The 18,816-nt window shown below is 38.6% G+C and overlaps 1 protein-coding gene across 5 annotated transcripts in view; it reads left to right on the forward strand.

Annotated features, from left to right (window-relative positions):
* The window catches only part of CNTNAP4 (contactin associated protein family member 4), a 251,964-nt gene that overhangs the window by 219,192 nt on the left and 13,956 nt on the right, over nucleotides 1-18,816 (forward strand). For 3 of the 5 annotated variants that reach the window (XM_060650096.2, XM_060650098.2, XM_060650099.2), the window contains 4 exons: nucleotides 12,049-12,288; nucleotides 14,657-14,881; nucleotides 16,268-16,401; nucleotides 17,144-17,231. In XM_060650096.2, the coding sequence (XP_060506079.1) occupies nucleotides 12,049-12,288; nucleotides 14,657-14,881; nucleotides 16,268-16,401; nucleotides 17,144-17,231 (687 nt within the window). Of the gene's footprint in view, nucleotides 1-12,048; nucleotides 12,289-14,656; nucleotides 14,882-16,267; nucleotides 16,402-17,143; nucleotides 17,232-18,816 lie in introns of those variants that run through there. The other 2 variants (XM_078439006.1, XM_060650097.2) reach the window with 2 other exon arrangements.

Below are 18,816 nucleotides of genomic sequence, written 5' to 3' on the forward strand. Positions count from 1 at the left end.
TTTAACAATATCTACTCTTCGAATCAAAGGCATGGAATGTTTTTCCATTTCTTTGTTTCTTCTTCAGTTTTTTCATAAATGTTCTTTGGTTTTCAGAGCACAAATCTTTTGCCTGTTTGGTTGGGTTTATCCACAGGTATCTTATGGTTTTTGGTGCAATTGTAAATGGGATAGATTCCTTGATTTCTCTTTCTGCCGCTTCACTGTTGGTGTATCAAAATGCAACCAATTTCTATACATTGATTTCATACCCTGCAACTTTGCTGAATTCGTGTGTCAGCTCCAGCAGTTTTTTGGTGGAGTCTTTCAGGTTTTCCATGTAGAGTGAAATCTGTGAAGAGTGAAAGTTTGACTTTATCCTTACCAATTTGGATGCCTTTTATTTCTTTTTGTTGTCTGATTGCTGAGGCTAGGAATTCCAGCGCTATGTGGAATAAAAGTGGTGAGAGTGGACATCCGTGTTGTATTCCTGACTTTAGGGGAAATGCTCTCAGTTTTTCCCGATTAAGTATGATATTAGCTGTGGGTCTTTTGTATATGGCCTTTATGATGTTGAGATTTCCTTCTGTCCCTACTTCATTGAGGGTTTTTATCAAGAAAGGATGCTGTATTTTGTCAAATGCCTTTTCTGCATCTATTGAAAAGATCATATGGTTCTTTTCTGTTCTTTTATTAATGTGGTGTATCACATTGATTGATTTGAATATGGAACCACTCCTGCAGGCCAAGAATGACTCCCACTTGAATGTGGTGAATAATTCTGTTAATGTACTGTCGGATTCGATTTGCTAGTATCTTGTTGAGAATTTTTGCATCCATGTTCATCAGGGATGTTGGTTTGTAGTTCTCCTTTTTAGTGGGATCTTTGTCTGGTTTTGGAATCAAGGCAATGCTGACCTCATAGAATGAGTTTGGAAGTTTTCCTTCTATTTCTCTTTTTGGAACAGTTCAGAAGAATAGGTTTTAACTCTTTTTAAATGTTTGCTAGAATTCCTCTGGGAAGCCATCTGGCCCTGGACCTTTGAGAGTTGGAAGATTTTTGATTACTGATCCTATTTATTTGCTGGTTATGAGCCTGTTCAAATTTTCTATTTCTTCCTGTTTCAGATTTGGTAGTTTATAGGTTTCTAGGAATTTATCCATTTCTTCCAGATTGCCCAGTTTGTTGGCATATAATTGCTCATGATATTCTCTTATAATTGTATTTCTGTGGTGTTGGTTGTGATCTCTCCTCTTTCATTCATGATTTTATTTATTGGGTCCTTTCTCTTTTCTTTTTGATAAGTCTGGCTAGGGGGTTTATCAATTTTGTTAATTCTTTCAAAGAACCATCTTGGAGTTTTATTGTTTTTTTTTTTTTAATTTGTATATCCTTTATTTCTGGTGTAATCTTTATTATTTCTCTTCTTCTGCTGGCTTTGGGTTTTATTTGCTGTTCTTTTTCCAGCTCCTTTAGGTGTAAGGTTAGTTTGTATATTTGAGACTTTTCTTGCTTCCTGATTGAGGAAGCTATCTACTTCCCTCTTCTTCCCGACTTCTCACTATGTACTTCCCTCGTAAGACCACCTTTCCTGTATCCCAAAGGTTTTGGACTATTGTGTTTTCATTTTCATTTGCTTCCATGTATTTTTTCAATTTCTTCTCTAATTTCCTGGTTAACCCATTCATTCATTAACAGGATGTTCTTTATCCTCCATATATTTGTAGTCTTTCCAGATTTTTTCTTGTGGTTGACTTCAAGTTTCAGTGTGGTCTGAAAATATGCAAAGAATGATCTCAGTCTTTTTGTACTGGTTGAAGCCTGATTTGTGACCCAGTATGTGATCTCTTCTGGAAAATGTTCCACGTGCATTCTAAATGTGTCTTCTGCTGCTCTGGGATGAAATCCTCTGAATATATCTGTTAAGTCCATCTGGTCCGGTGTGTCATTCAAAGCCATTGTTTCCCAGTTGATTGTGTGCTTTAGATTATCTGTCCGTTGCTGTAAGGAGACTGTTGAAGTCTTCTATTACAGTATTGTTACCAATGAATTTCAGTAAGTGTGTTGTTTATTGATGTAGATATTTGGCTTCTCCCAAGTTGAATGCAAAAATAGTTACTATTGTTAGACCTTGTTGGATAGACCTCTTTATTTTATTAGGCGATAGTGCCCTTCTTCATCTCTTTTTACAGTCTTTGGTTAAAAGTCTAGTTTGTCTGATTTTGGCCCCAGTATGGCTATGCCAGCTTACTTTTGATGTCCCTTAGCATGACAAATGGTTCTCCACCTCCTCACTTTAAAACTGGAGGTGTCTTTGGGTCTAAAATGGGTCTCTTTCAACCAGCATATTTATGGGTCTTGGTTTTTTATCCGTTCTGATGCCCTGTGTCTCTTGATTGGGGAGCATTTAAGGACCCATGTTTTAAAAAAGGCTTAGGGAGAGGCAGGTCACTGGCTGTCAAAGAGCACATCAGGGTTTTCTTTTATCTCTATTTCTACCACATGAGTAGACCACGCTCTTAGGAACAGGCCCCAACCTAGTCATTAAAAAATGACACTTACAAGACGGAATATTAACTTATCAATTTATAATACTACTAATAAACACATCAAGATATTTTTTAAATTTCTAGATTAACATACTTCAATGGGAGTTAAATCATAATTTAAAAAGTTACAATGTGGGGTGCCTGATGGCTCAGTCGGTTGAGCGTCTGACTTCAGATCAGGTCATGGTCTCATGGTTCACGGGTTCGAGCCCCGCATCAGGCTCTGTGCCGACAGCTCAGAGCCTGGAGCCTGCTTTGGATTCTGTGTCTCCCTGTCTCTCTGCCCCTCCCCTGCTTGTGCTCAGTCTCTCTCTGTCTCTCAAAAATAAATAAATGTTAAAAAATTTTTTTAAAGTTACAATGAATTCGTGCAAAGTGGGTGGAAAACTAGCAAAAAATCAATAAAAATTAGAGCTAACTTAGTGTAGCATTTACTGAGACCAAAAAAGTAGCTCTCTGCATTCCTTATAGTATATTTCAGTGGAAGAGACAAGAGGCAGCCAATAAAAGAGTAAATAGTAAGATAATATAGTTATTATTTATAACATACATTGTTAATACACATATATTATACACACATGCATGTATGCACACATATATCTGTGTGTGTGTATATATGTATATACAGACACAATTTCAGATAATGATCAACACTATAAAAAGTCAAGCAATAAATTGGGTTAAGGGGCTTCTACTTTCAGCAGGGTGGTCAGGAGAGTGCTCTCTGAGGACCTTACATTTGAACAGAGGCCAGAGGAAGCAGAAGAGGGAACGTGAACGTCTGGAGGGAGAGAATTCCCAGCAGAAGAACCATGGCTCAAAGCGAAGTGAAGGAGTCAGGGAGCAAGGAGGAAGCCATGGCAGCAGAACGGTAGAGTTGGTCTGAGGGAAAGCCTGCTGCAAATCATGGTCAACTTGACTGGGTCTTGAGACTGTGGTGAGGAATTTGGGTCTTATTCTGAGGCTCAGAGGAGCGCATGATCTAATGTACCTTTCCACGTCTTCCTGACCACTGTGAAGAATGTGGATGGAGGGAACAGGGTAGAAGCAGGCTAGGGCAGTGGTCCCTGTGAGAGATGATGTTGGTGTGGGCTGAAGCAGACATGGTGAAAAGCAGAGTTGGGCCATACTTTAAGTGTATATACACACAACTTGTGGTGGATTTGTTGTTGCTGTTAGTGTGTGACTACTTACTCCTGCTAATCTTCTCGGGGACAAGACACTTCTCTTAGGTCTCTGGGATTCTCACATCATTTCGCACTTTTCAATTTCAACGGAAGTTAGCTTTTCTTGTTTTCTTCCTTTATCCTAACCTGGAGGATGATTCAAGCCGTTCCCTGACCCTTCAGTCTAGATTATATACTACAAACTCTATAAACCATACTCTTTCAAGGCAGCAAAAGACTGGTGGTCCTTCTTCACACCCTGGAGAAAATATCTCCCCTCTTTCCTTTTCTTCGGTGAGATCCCACCCGCCCCATAATCACACTCTCCCAGGAAATCGGGCTTCTTTGTTCATATGTTCTGTGACAGTACATGTCAGATGCAGAAGGCACCTTCTCTTGGACACTGTTTCCCCACATATGAATACCTTCCAATATTCTAGAGCTAAGTGTGTTCCCAGAGTCATGACTCTGTGGGTGAGTAGGAGTCTCTCTTCTAATGCAACAGAATTGATCTTCTGGTTCACAGTTTAAAAGGTAATTTTATTCCCCTACTTACAAGTTCAAGAGTTTAATTTGTAGTTCACCCATCATTCTTAAAATTAATTATGGCTAATCAGTATTCTTAAGTGTGCATAATGACTATCATTTGTTTTGGGGTATCAGTATATATTAATGAGATAAATGTAACTATAAAGAGTAAGTCTATAGTTCAGTATAACTTTTTTCTCCTAAAAAAATGTTTAAATCCAGACAGTGATGATGATGATGATGATGATGATGATGGTGATTTCAGTTACATAGAAACACGTCTTTTTAAAAAACTTTTTTTAATGTTTTATTTATTTTTGAGAGAGTGCAAGTGGGGGAGGGGCAGAGAGATAGGGAGACAGAGGATCCAAACCAGGCTCTGCACTGACATCAGTGAGCCTGATGTGGGGTTGAACTCATGGACGGCAAGACCATGACCTGAGCCAAAGTCAGACGCTCAGCCGACTGAGCCCTCCTCAACTGTAAGACTAAGCTAATGTTAGTCACTCGAAGATAGATTATGTTAGTATCCCAGCATTTAGTCACTTTTGCCAGAAATGTACCTTCTTGCTTGTAAACAAATTTGGCAGAAAACATTAACACTATTGTGGAATATTTCAAATACCAAATAAAGCCATTTTATAATACGACAAATACGAAACATTAGAAAATTTGATAATGTAGAAATATATTTGTTTGAGATATATCTTTAACACTTTTACCTACAAGTAAAATGTGGATATCTGGATATATGTTAATTTTGATTCCAGTTATATTCTCCATCTCACTGTGCTACCACAGCCTGGTCAATGTTGATATGTCCACAATGTGGACATTACTTTTTTTTCTTTTTTGGGTGGTGTCTCAGAAGTGACTAGTAGGATGGGATGTCATGGAAAACATCTAAGGTGTTTTCTCCATTACTGGCTTCAAACCTCCCTGATGGTCTAGTGGGTAGGATTCGACACTCTCTCCATTGCTGGCTTCACTCTCTCCTCTAAAGACCAATCATGAAGTGTGTCCACATCTCAGAGTGTAACTCTGAGGCCAGACTAATGCTTCACCTTCTGAACAAAATCAGTGAAAATAAGTAGAAAGCAAGATAAAAACGTGATTCAGCTGGGCAACAATGATCTAGGACATTGAAATGGAAATAAAGGAAATGGTCATTTCAGAGATGGAACTACTGTTAGTCTACACCAAAGAATGATAGAACGGAAGGTTTTTAACAATACCTGCAGTTCCAAACGTTAGAACAAGTATCTTCATCTAAACCAAACTATAGGATTCCGTGCAAAGTGAAGGAGTAATGAAATAATGAACACAAAGCCTTGTATGAGGCAGTGGAAACATTTAACGTGAATGTAATGTGATTAGAAACAGTGAACACCAATGCAGTGACAGTCTCCGCTCCTTCCCCAAATATCCCAACTGTCAGATGGCTTCTCATAATAAAAATGGCAATTCACCCTTTAGTTCGAGCCTTCTAGTTCTTTCTCCATTCTTGTTCTTATTTATGGCACTGAGTCTCTACTGACCTTTTCACATTCTTTCACTTTGTCCTTTGTGTGTGTATGTGATTTATGATGTGTCTGAGTTAAAAAGTCCTACTCAGACATTCTATTTATTACCTTAAAAAATAAGTTTAGTGGCATGATGTTAATTGGTATATTAAACATATGTCCTTGACCTTGTTACAGTGAAGTCTCAATGTCGAGAGTCATTGCTGTTATCATTCACCCGCAAACATTCCCCAACCACGGAAATGATGGAGAGAAAAGAATCAATCATTTTTTTAAGCTGAAATGTGACAGTGGTCATTTTCTATTTTGGTTTGTAAACTCAGCATTTTTCTTAGAAGCTTCTTAAATTAGCCTTGAATTGATTTTCATTCAACTAGCTCTGCAATTTTTGTTTGCAGTCTAAATTCTTTTACTGACAGGTTTTTTTAAATGGGGCAAACTCCATCTCAATACTTTGTGACTAGGACCTGAAGGAGAAGTAAGAACTCCTGACATGGATGCATAAGTCATTTGCATTGCATTTGAATTGCATCAAATCCACAAATATTTATTGGGCTTCTAGAGCAAACAGTTTCTAAATGCCACACGTGAGGGTTAATGTTGAACTCTGAGCCTGTCGAAGGTCTGAAGTTTGGTGATCACTGTCAGTTGCACATTAGTATCGCTCAGGGATATTTTGGGAAACTGACATGACCGGTACAAAGGTAGATTTATTTACTGTGGATGGGCATTTGTGCGCTTGCAAAGTTGGATATCACAAATATATCCTTGTACTGGTCTTTTGGTGAACATATGCTTGTATTTCTGTTGGGTCTCTACCTAACAGTGGAATTACTGGGTCATAAGATGCGCATATGTTAAGCCTTAAAAGACACTGCCAGATAGCTATTGACCATTTGGATATCCTCCTTTGTGACGTCGCTGTTCAGATCTGTTGCCCATTTTCTACAGGGTTGTCTTCTTCTTTTTTTTTTTAAAGGTTTATAAGAATTTTGGATTTATTTCAGGTAACGTTATTACAGATTTCTTCTCTCTTTCTGTGGATTGTATTTTCATATACTTTTTTTTACTTTTTTTAAAAAATCTTTTAATGTTCATTTATTTTTGAGAAAGAGAGCATGAGCAGGGGAGGGGCAGAGAGGGAGACACAGAATCCAAAATCAGGCTCCAGGCTCTGAGCTGGCAGCACAGAGCCCACCGTGGGGCTTGAACCTACGAACTGTGAGATCATGACCTGAGCTGAAGTTGAACACTTAACCAACTGAGCCACCCAGGCGCCCTTGTATTTTCATATACTTAATGGTGTCTTTTGATGAACAGAGTCATTAATCATAATATATTCTAGATTTTTTCTTTTTACTTCTGGTTTACTTTTGATAGGCTAAAATAGTTATGGGAAGAGAATGGCAATAGTTTTATGTCTGAGTAATTTTTCTTTCAGTCCGGTTTTCTTTTGTAGTAAGTATGTTCCCACATTACCAAAGTGCAATGCAATGAAAGTCACATTTCTCTTTAATGTAATCATATCACTTCAATTGTGTTCTCTCTTCCTTGAGATGTCTTTTTCATGATCAGCTTCAGAAGCACTCAGTTTACTTTTGCCTGTTTAGCAAACAGATCTTGGTGACTGTTGACTGAAATCTGAATTCAGATGGAATCTCTTCAGAGCAGAGAATATGACTAATACCACGAACAGTTCATTTCTTTAAAATGGGTCAGACCAGAGAGGTGCTGTGGCATTGGCATATAAGAAATCTAAATAGACCCACATTTTTCTGCTGTCACTACCACGAGAGCATGTGCTCACCATTGACGTTGGTTCAGAGAATAGCACCTGCATTTTCTGCACTATGATACTATCGCTTCACCGCTTCCTGTTTCAACCATAATAGTTCTTTGAACCTAAGGAAGAGCTAGTTCTTCCTCCTCCTCCCAGTTCTTCTAGGGTTTTCCTCAATGAGGAACATTCCATGGCAAAGTTATTGCTGGGGTCCAGTCTCCCGGGTCTGTACATTAATGCATCATTTCTACGATGCTAAGCCTTCCCCCAGGATGGCTGAATAGACCAGGACTAAAGATCCAATACATAATCTGTAGAAGACCATGTTTTTCCTTTAATCCCCTCACTTGGTCCTGGGCCCTGCATGCATGTGCAACAATCTTCCTGTTTCAAGCTGATCAGTGGTTAGAGCCTTAGCAGCCTTCCTCTGTCACAGTGCCATGGTCAGGGAGAGCCCCTGTACTCTGCCAGACAAGTTTCTATAACTTTAAATTTTGAAGAGGTTCTTCATTTCTTTTTTTTTCTAAGGCCCCTGGGCAAATATGCCGTTGTTCCCAATTAATCCTCAATAGTATTCAAGCACAGCACATAAATAATTTGCCATTAAAAAATTAAAGGTCTTCCTGCTCCAAAAAAAAAAAAAAAAAAATTGGCATAGGAAAGAGCCGGCTCGTATTTCGTGACAATAGCATCTGTCACTTAGACTCACTTCCTGAGAGTAATGAACATGATAAAAGGGTTGGACTCCATCTCTGTTCATCACCTAGCACACCTATTAGGTGCAGATCCCAGTATTGTTATGTAAGTGAACAGATTCAGGTTTTTATTCCTTCACATAGGAAGGTTAGGCATTCGTTTCACAAGATGCCTAGTGTTTGTGAAGTTCCAGAATTCATTATATCTGATATAGCATGGCAGGTAAATTGATAGGAAATTAATTGGAAGACAGTTCCAAACATAATAGCTCAGTGGAAACATCCAGAATCAATTAATCAAACTGCAGCTCATTTTAATTGGACCTACTCTAACCCTGGACAGTTGTTGGAATCTTTAATTAAGCTTTCAAGCCCAATACTATTTACATTGGCCATGTTCTCCAGAATAGTTAATCTTAAAATAAGAAGTTATTAACTTGAAACCTAATGGTAAAGTAAAAATCCTCCACACTTGTAAGACATATATGTTTATGTTTAATTAGACATTTTTTTTTTTGATAATTAAAAAATGTAGTTTCAAACTATTTGGTTAGGTAAACATGAATTCTTTGCAAGTTCACAATTCAGATGTCCTGTTTACAGGGCTGGGTGTTGATTTTCTTCTCACTATTATAAATATATGTATCTCATACATGTATTTGAAGGGGGCTGTTTCCTGTTAATGTCCCGGGACCATCCTCTGACCTTCTTGTCCACCAGGTACCTATTTCTATCATTAACCTCATGTGGTAATCATGTGCTTCCCTGTCTGAATCTATTACTAGATCACGTGCTCTTTGAGGGCAAGGTCAGTTACATATAATTCTGAACCTCCAAAGCCAGACTTGATGCCCAGCACAGAGCTACTAAGTAGAGCTTGTAGAACCGAAATGCCGTCCAAACCAAAAATGATCTAAGAAGTAGAAGACAATGAAAATGATCTTTTTTGACCATAGTTTGGTGTTAAAAGAAAGGGACTCCCATACAATAAAAGGCCAACGGTAGATTCTTCCCCTTTTCTGCCTCTAAGTGAATGTGTGTGTTTTAATATTTCCTCAGCTATGCCCCTGGGTTTGTCCCTGGAATTCTCTATGCCCCTTGGTCCTCATCATCTGGAACAAAACAAAATAGATAAGAATAAATAAGCTGGGACAGATGAAAAGGAATTGTATTCAGTTGTTGGCCCCCCAAGTTATTTAGTTTTTATGATGTCACTGGCAGAAGGAGATCAACTCCTAAATCAGGGAAATGATGTTACAGAGTGACAAATGCTTAACAGACCACGATTTAATGTGACTGTATACTATAAACTATACACACACACACACACACACACACACACACACACACACACACATATATCATGATTTAAAGTACTCTAAAGTAAAGTAAATTAAATATACCAGGAATCCACCTGTAATCCAGACTTCCCAGCACCTGACCCTCCTCCAAAGAGTTCCTGGGCCAAAGATAAAAGCAAGGCTGAAGGCTTCCTTACCCAGGAAAGAAAACTTCAGCAAAGATGCTAAGAGCATTTGGTCCAAGACTTAACTCGGAGCTCTCGACGTTCTGTTGAGATGAGTTAGTGTGAGAATAGGGAGGTCTGAAGCGCAGGTGAACGGCAGCTTTAATGTGGAAGGAAAAGAAGAGGAGTCCTAAGATTAAGGGGAGGAGAGAGGCTTCAAGAATGGAAGGAGACAGTAGATGTAGGAGGAAGGGAACAAGAAGACTGGCCGTTGTTCTGAGACTCTGGGACGAGGTGAACTCCTTTCCCCTGCCATGCCCACGGAAACTGGAATCGGAATATGTCTGGCTGCATACCACACTGCATTTTGATTTATAAATAGCAAGTATGACCCACACCCTGAAGACTTGTATTTGCTTCATAGAAGAGGCACAAACAATGTTAAGCGAAACTTCGATACACCAATTTAAGTACAGTTGTTTGCATGGAGACCCTTATGTCTATGAATCTGAATTCTAAACACCATCAATGTCATGAGCCCCAAATTCTTAGGATTCCTTTCAGTTTCCCCTTCATGGTATTTCATTATCCAAAAATATACAATTAATGTATTCAGAAATATTCCTTGGGTTTTATCCTCATTCTCAGTTTCGGGGACTCAAGCCACCTCATGGGGCCAGTGATGTTCCTCTCTCCAGCCTTTGAAGCACCCAACCCCCACTCCTATGGCCTAATCCAGTTTAACGAGCCATTGCATTAACTGATTATTAATATCTAATTATTAAGAATCAGTTATTATTATTTTCAATTGCTGATCAATTAGGTATGATTATAAATATTGCACAGCTATTTTGCGTCAGGCACCGTCCTGTGTGCTGGGGTGCAGTGTGATTGAAGCGGCCTTCCCCAAAGTGTATCCAATGGTGGGACTCTGATAATATACAAAAGTAAAGTGGTGAAATGTAACACCTGGTACACGGTGACAAAAGGCCGATTCATTTAGGGTCTTTCCAACTTTTGGTTCTGAAAGTTAAAACAGCAACAACAACTTTAATTACTGAAGATAAGGAGATGTTAAGTAATGAAGGCTAGATCAGGAGCTAGCTAAGTGTGGTGGTAGAGGAGGGAGGAAACATGTTCTAGAAAGAGACAGTGTGTACGGAGTGGGTCTAATATTCTGGTGGTGAGACAGCCTCCTCCATTCACTGACAAAGCTCCTTTGTAGAGGACCCGTGACCATCTAATAATGCCTCTGGGTAGAATCATCCAGACTATTTAGATTAGAGTACTGTTTTCCCACTTCGAGTTCGGAGCATTAATTTTGGGGGTTCCTGGGCACACAGGTGGGTGAAGATCCTCCTAGAGCTTGCATTCTTACTAGGATAGTGCCCAGAAAATGTGGTGGTCATGTGGCCACCGGAATATGATGCACCTGGGAGGCTTGTTGATTGGTTCGATTCACAGCCCTATTTCCAGCCCACAGAATCAGCATTTCTTAGAGCGAGCCTGTATTTTTAAGAAGACTTCCATGTGACATTTACATTCCTTAAAGTTGGAGAGCCTCTGGTGTAGAATGTCAGGGTCTGATTCCGCTCAGACATCTTCAACCTCTTCAGGGTGACTTGATAAGTGCATATATGGTCATGTATTATCCAATAAATGCTACACCACCGTCTCTCCAATGACCCCTTTCCCCAGTTTGTTGAGAGTCTTTCCAAGCTTAAAATGCCCCACCCTGGACCAGTATTTAGAAAAAAATTCACTGGGACATATGCCAGACAGAAGCAGATAATCTCAGTTACCATGTTTTTGATGGAAGAATAACCAAAAGGCCCCATCGGTGCACAGTCAAGTTAGAAGAACTCAAGGTGTCTTTCATAATTCTCAGTAAATTAAAACCAGACCAGCATCAGGATCAAGTTTCAATATGAAGAACGAGCCGCACTCACCCACAAATATATGCTGATTTAAAATTGCCAAAAACAGTTAGCTTCCACATACGAGTATCAATCCATCTCATTGTTACTTTGCATGAAAGATATAGCCTCATTTTGTTCTCTGAAAGAAAGCAACTAAAAAAGAGAACCTCTCCGACTTATATTTTAATAAATCATTTATAGAAAACCAATGTGTAACAAATTCAACCTTGGGAAAAAATGGAATTAATGTTTTATCTTCTTAAATCCTTTCGATATCCTGTCACAAATTTGCTTCCCAAATTATATTGGCTCATCCAACGCTTGCCCTTCCCTGTAAGGCCACAGCTTTTGCCCTTCCCTGCGAAGCCTCAGTTTTGCTGGGTCTTTCAATCCTGAAGTAAATGCCTAGGAACATGTTTCCATTTGCAGTATTTCCCTTCTAGGTGGAACAGCCACCAGACAGAGGGGCTTTCTGGGCTGCATTCGGTCTCTGCAGTTGAACGGGATGTCCCTGGACCTGGAAGAGAGGGCTAAGGTGACCCCTGGCGTGGAGCCGGGCTGTAGAGGCCACTGCAGCAGCTACGGGAAGTTGTGTCTCAATGGAGGGAAATGCAGAGAAAAGCTCAGCGGGTTCTCTTGTGACTGCACCTTCTCTGCATATACGGGGCCTTTCTGCTCCAAGGGTAAGCATGGCGTGGGGCGTCTTCGCAGGAAAACTCATCCGATATGAAGAAAACATCCTGTAGTCATTTTCTGGGTAGCTATTTGAAACCCAAATATTTCCATTTCTGATTTTTTTTTTTTTTGCCAGTTAACTGTTTCATGCTAATCCTATTTCATTTCTTAGATATTGGCCTCAATTCTTAAAAAAAGAAAAACCATGATAAATCCTCTAAAGTTGCCTCTTGATGTCTTTTAAAAATTTTTTTTTAATGTTTATTTATTTTTGAGAGAGAGAGAGAGAGAGTGCAGGGGATGGTCCGAGAGAGAGGGAGACACACAATCCAAAGCAGGCTCCAGGCTGAGCTGTCAGCACAGAGCTGGACGCAGGGCTCGAACTCACAGACTGTGAGATCATGACCTGAGCCGAAGTCGGGCACTTAACCAACCGCCTGAGCACCCAGGCGCCCCTCCTCTCATTGTCTTCAAGTGTTAGCTGCTCAATCTGCTTTTATTTATCCCGTGTTGATGTGCTTAAGTAAATATGCTAACAACCTGTTCCACCGGGCAGTTCTCTATTTTAAAATCTTTAAAGGCATTATTGTTATTTTTGATGAAGATAGTCAATAATGCAAGGAAATTTAGGAAGTATTGTTTTTCGGTTTTTTGCTAAACATATTTTTTTCCAAGAATAAAAATAACTTTGGGGTGCCTAGGTGGCTCAGTCGGTTAAATGACCGATTCTTGATTTCCACCCAGGTCACGATCTCATGGTTTGTGAGTTCGAGCCCCACATTGGGCTCTGTGCTGGCACAGAGACTGGTTGGGATCCTCTCTCTCCCTCTCTCTCCCCCACTCCTCTCTCTCTCTGTATCTCAAAGATAAATAAACATTGAAAAAGAATAAAAATTACTTTTCCATTAAATATGGATGTGTAACAAAATAAAGATTACTCTGGCATTTTGCTCTATGATGTGGCCAATGTCTGTGAAGTGGAATATTTTTCAGTCTGGTTCACAGACCTATGTCATGGAAGAAAGAAAGGACTGAGTATAGTATTAAGTGTTGTAGATGGACTTCTCTGAATACACAAACATTTGTTATGCTTTCATAGTTGCTCACAGAAAACTGCCATCCAGCTTAATTCAGTTGCTTTATTTGCGTGTGTCTGGGCTACTTGAAGGCTAACAAAAATCGCCTCCAAATTGAAGCAGCCCCTGCTTTGCACAGAAAGCATTTGGGATTATTTCATGAAAAGTGGGTTAAAATTCCTCCACTTTTGACCAGAACTAAGTTACTATTTAAAATGCGCCTGTGATAAACAACTCACACCCTGCTGCTATCATTCTAGAAGGTTTTTCACATTTAGAGGTAGAGTGGAGACCACTTCTTCCCAAGAACTTGTCTTCCTTTTCTGAATCAAAATGATTTCTAGTTAAGCTCGCTAAGTGCAGTCAGGAATCCTACTCTGCATATCATATTGACTATAAAAAGGTTCATTATAATAACATAATAAAACAAGCAAACAAAATAGTCCTCCAGTGCCAAGGAACGGAGACGTTGCTATGTTACCCCGTAAGCATCATCTGCTACTCACATCCCACAACTGGTCTTTTATAGTAATGGAGAGAAGCAGGATTCAAGGATCCAGTGCTGGTTATTCCTCCAGATCCTCATTTTCATGCAAACATATATACATATGTACATAAATGTGTGTGTATATAAGTGTGTATATAGACATGTATATGTGTGTGTGTGTGTGTGTATGTGCACGTGCATGTGTGTGTGAATTTGGGATATTAATCTCATATAAGTAAAGTACTATGATTTTGTAAAACTGAAAGAGGCTGGAGAGTTCCTTATGTTGATCACTGCTACAAAGATGCCCACTGCCCTCTCCTATTAACGCAGGACTTGGCTTCTTCTCGTAGGGCACAATAAATAGGGGAAAGTGTTTAGGCAAAAAGGAACATTTCTGCCTGTTGATCCTGGAAGGTAAGAGGACCCCTCAAACTTCCTTCCTTCCTATTATAGGAAGACTAGTGTATTCTAGTTACAAAATAATAGATGGGACCAAAAATTTAAATAAGAAAATGGACGGTAAGGGAGATGAAAGTCAAGAAGCCTGGTTTATGTCTGATGTCAGAGAGGAGAACGCTATGCTTGTAATTAGAAGGTTAACTAGTAAATTAATTACATATAATTCTAGCATAAAGCCATTTCAAGGACCATCATAAGAGCTCTGTTAATTTTCTGTGTTATTTAATTCTCGTTTGGGGCGATTTGTTATATCTATATAATTTGATATTTTTAATTAAAAATATATCAATATAGCTGAAATAAGATCCTTGTATTTAATTTTTTTAACATAAAATGTGTGTGTCATTTCAGAGATCTCTGCATATTTTGGATCTGGCTCATCTGTGATTTACAATTTTCAAGAAAATTATTCCTTAAGTAAAAATTCCAGCTCCCACGCTGCTTCGTTTCATGGCGACATGAAGCTGAGCAGAGAAATGATCAAATTTAGCTTCCGAACAGCGCGAGCACCAAGCTTACTGCTTTATGTGAGCTCCTTTTATAAAGAATACCTTTCAGTTATCATTGCCAAAAATGGTGAGTGCTTTTTAGAGGAGAGAGAGAGAGAGGGAGAAAATTAAATTAGAACATTAGATTAGTAATAATATGGATCGTTCTGATGTTCTTGCCTCTCAAACTGCAAACAGGAAGAAAAGCGTGCCTATACTGTCCTATAAATTTAATCTAAAAGGATTATTTATAAAATTATTAAAATAGTTTTGTTACAATTTTGATAATTTCGCATTTTCAATGTTAACTTGTTATTTATATAAAATACTTCCTGTATTTTATTATTGTTGGAAACTCTTTACTATCCCATATAATATCAGCATCAATTTTGTGGTTCACTTTGAAATGAGATGCCTATTTGCATATAATAAATATTTCCATCAATTAAAAGTAGAGACATTTGGGGGGAATGTTAACAACCTAGCATTATGTATAAGAAAATGTTCACAAAGTAATCTGTCGGTTCTAATCATCAGCAACAAAATTGTCATGGGAAACGCTGGTACATTACTGCAGGGCAGTGGCTTCTGGGTTAGGATGTGTGTATGCTACAGAAACTTTGTCGCAGAAAACCACTTACGGATATTTTCCTCCTCCCTGTATCCAGATTAAAGATAGGAATCCTGTAGATAAATTGTCTGAGTGAGGAAAATAAATTTATAAACCTGAATATATCATTGCAACTAAAATAAATATGGCCCAAGGGCACTGAACACTAAATATACTTTAATGAGTATATTTACCACCACTGTGTACCTTTTGAACTTGAAGCATATCTCTACATTAAGATATTTTCTTTGTTAAATTGGAGATACCCTGTGAAATAAAGTAATTGGCATCTTTGCAGGCAGCTAAGTGAGTAGCATTAAGTCTCACGGTAAGTTTGGCTCAAAACTGTTCATTTCATCCTAATTTCATTCCAAAATCCATGGCTGTGACCACTTGGAAATATTTCTCATCTTTAGTAAAACTCCATTTGCTTATAAAAATTCCATTAACCAATTGTGTCATTGGAGTGGTAGATATATTTTTAAAAAGATTATAGAAACAACATTATTGTAATATTCCACAGTAGTTTGGCATTTCATAATATAATAAGGTGTATTTTTTTTTTTTAAGGTAGAAGCTAGTTCAGAGATTTGCTTATGTTTAACTGCATATTTGACTTCTAGGGGAAAAATTCAAGATTTGCAGGAAAGGCTGCCTATTAGTAACATGCATGGTCCTGATCTCAAAAATAGTGCAGTCTGACATAGGAGCTGACTTCTGGGAATTATGAGGACAGGAGGCATCCAAATAAGCCGTGAATTTTCCACCAGAAATTACTAACTAAAAAGAGTACTCCTGAGTTTTTATAAGTAGCTCTTTAACTACAATTTTAACTGAAACTGTAACTTCTCTCCCCTACTTTAGGAAGTTTGCAGATCAGGTACAAGCTAAACAGATATCAAGAACCTGATGTCGTTAACTTTGATTTCAAAAACATGGCGGATGGACAGCTTCACCACGTAGAAATCAACAGAGAAGAAGGAGTGCTCTTTGTAGAGGTAATACAGGAAATTCAACAGAAGCAGTGGTTATAGTTAGGATTCCCCAGCATGAAGGACCGCCGGCAGAATCGTGATCATGAATAGACTGAAGGCATTCTTTCAGTGCTGCTCTCACACAGACCATGGACAGACCCTCAAATGTGGTCTCGTTTTTGAAAGGATCAAGGTTCTGTCCAAGATATTATTGCTTTGGATACTGAAAAATGCTACACTTTCCTCATTTGTTTTACATTGCTCAGGAGGGAAAGCCAACTAGCTTATCATATGTACCACTAGTGGGGCCATCGCAGCTCTAATGAAACCAGTGGAATTACTCACTGTACCAGCTGTGGAAGCAAAGCACGAACGTTTTGGCCCTCTACACAGAGGAAGACTTCTTAGCTGAATGACTCAGGTTAAAGGGCCAAGCTAAGTAAAAGTATTAAGGTGAAAATAACTCGTCTATATATTTTTTAGCTTTACCAATTTTGGATTTCTCATACAATGGAGAAAATTAAAGGGATATAAGGGGCCAGAAGGTGGGGTGCACTGTTAGGATAGAAAGGAAAATTTAGAAAATATCATTCACCTTTGTGAATGGCTCTTTAAAATTTGTTGTTCTCAGTCTTTGGGGCCACACTAAACTGCCTATTTTTTATCTTTTTTTTTTTTTTTTTTTGGTCTTCCTTTGCCCTCTGTCCTCTCCTCAACAAAATGGCGTCCGTGCGGATGCTTGCATTCTCACGTAACAATTCTGTAGATTGATGACAACGCAAGGAGACAAGTCCATCTGTCATCGGGTACAGAACTCAGCGCCATCAAGTCTCTTGTACTGGGCCGGATTTCAGGTAAGGAAAGGAACAGCCTTTCCCTAATTGCGACGCATAAAGATCAGAAGAGTCATATTGGAAACATGCGTGCACACACATAGGCCACACACCAATTTATCATCCCGAAAAAAATCTTGTTTTGTTTTAATTATAAAGTCGGTGATAACAGAGGCGGAATCTCTGCCTTCTCAGGTCTACTTTGTGTGACCCTGTGCAGGGACGTCTTGCTGAGCAAGCCCTGCCCTCTGATAGTAATGCCACTGTGCTCTCACGTAATGAAACACGATACAGTTCTCACACTTCAAAAATAGAAGGAAAGGTAGAAATAACAGCCTTTGTATCAATCAGCTGCCAAATATACAAGCTGTCTTCCAATGATCAAACCAGGACTAGGCCTAAAAGAGAAGGTAGGGGAGAGCAATGGCTTTTGTTCTAATTAGTAAATGTACTTTAGGTTCTGGCTTGGGGCCTGTTTGCCTTGTTGAGATGTGGTGGTGGCCAGCCGCTCTTGCCGAAACCCAGTGTCTGTGCCTTGTGATTATTAGTTATATCCAACAGTTACTTCTGACTCTTCGCACTGAAGTAGAAACGTACTCTTGCCATTTTAACGTCAAAATATATATACATTTTCTTAAACTTGCCCACAGGGACTACGCAGAAAGAGGGGCGGTAAATTTTGAAAGCGTTTTCTTTCTAGTTGCAAGTAAATTATAAAGAGGAGTGGTATTTCATCTTATTTGGGAGGATGAGGGGACTTCTTGTAGCTTGGTTTTTATTTCTTGTTGGATATTTGACAGTAACCTGCAATATTTTGTCCCTTGAGAATGTTTGATTAAACCCATGGGTGAATGATCAAAATTTTGGCCCTTGAGCGGGTTAAGAGTTAAATTTATAAATATTTATAGGCCCTCTAGGACCGTGATTAGCTCCCAAAATCGTGTGCTCTCATCCTCCAAACAGGGGAAATGTGAATTGCATTGTTCTCCCTCAGTATGCTAGAGTGGACGTAAAAAATACGTGCAAAGTGCTACTTAGATATTTGGAAGCTTAACTGAAAAATTCCAAGTGAGTTTCATCATGTAAATTATGTAAATTCAACTGTAGTAATAAAAAGAATCAAAGATATATAACAAATCTTGATCTCAGGAGTTCCTCATCTAGCAGGGTCTGAGACGAGGCATTACATAAAAATGTAAAACACAAGATAGAAAATTGTAATAGTTATGCCTAATGTTAATACAATCATAGTTTTAAGGAAATAAAATCTTCAAATTTAATGCCAGCATTGCTGATGAAAATACTTTTTGTGAGTAGAAATATGTTAAATATATTATAAAACAATTGGGAAACTTATCTGCATTCTATTAGGAGGATTGTATTAATGACACAGTAGAATAATAACATTCGTTATATAAATATTTGTTTCCCTTTTTGTAAATGAGTAGGGAGATTAGTAGGGAATTAAAGATGTTAATGTTTTTACTCCAGAATAGCATATCATTAAAACGCATCTCACTCATACTGAAAAATAAGATTAAAGTCCAAATTGAGCAGTGAACTTTATAGTCTGAATCAACTCATTCTCCTAAAAGTATAGGTAAGA

This window comes from Panthera onca, chromosome E2, assembly GCF_046562875.1.
Source record: "Panthera onca isolate mPanOnc1 chromosome E2, mPanOnc1 haplotype 2, whole genome shotgun sequence".
Classification (NCBI taxonomy): domain Eukaryota; kingdom Metazoa; phylum Chordata; class Mammalia; order Carnivora; family Felidae; genus Panthera; species Panthera onca.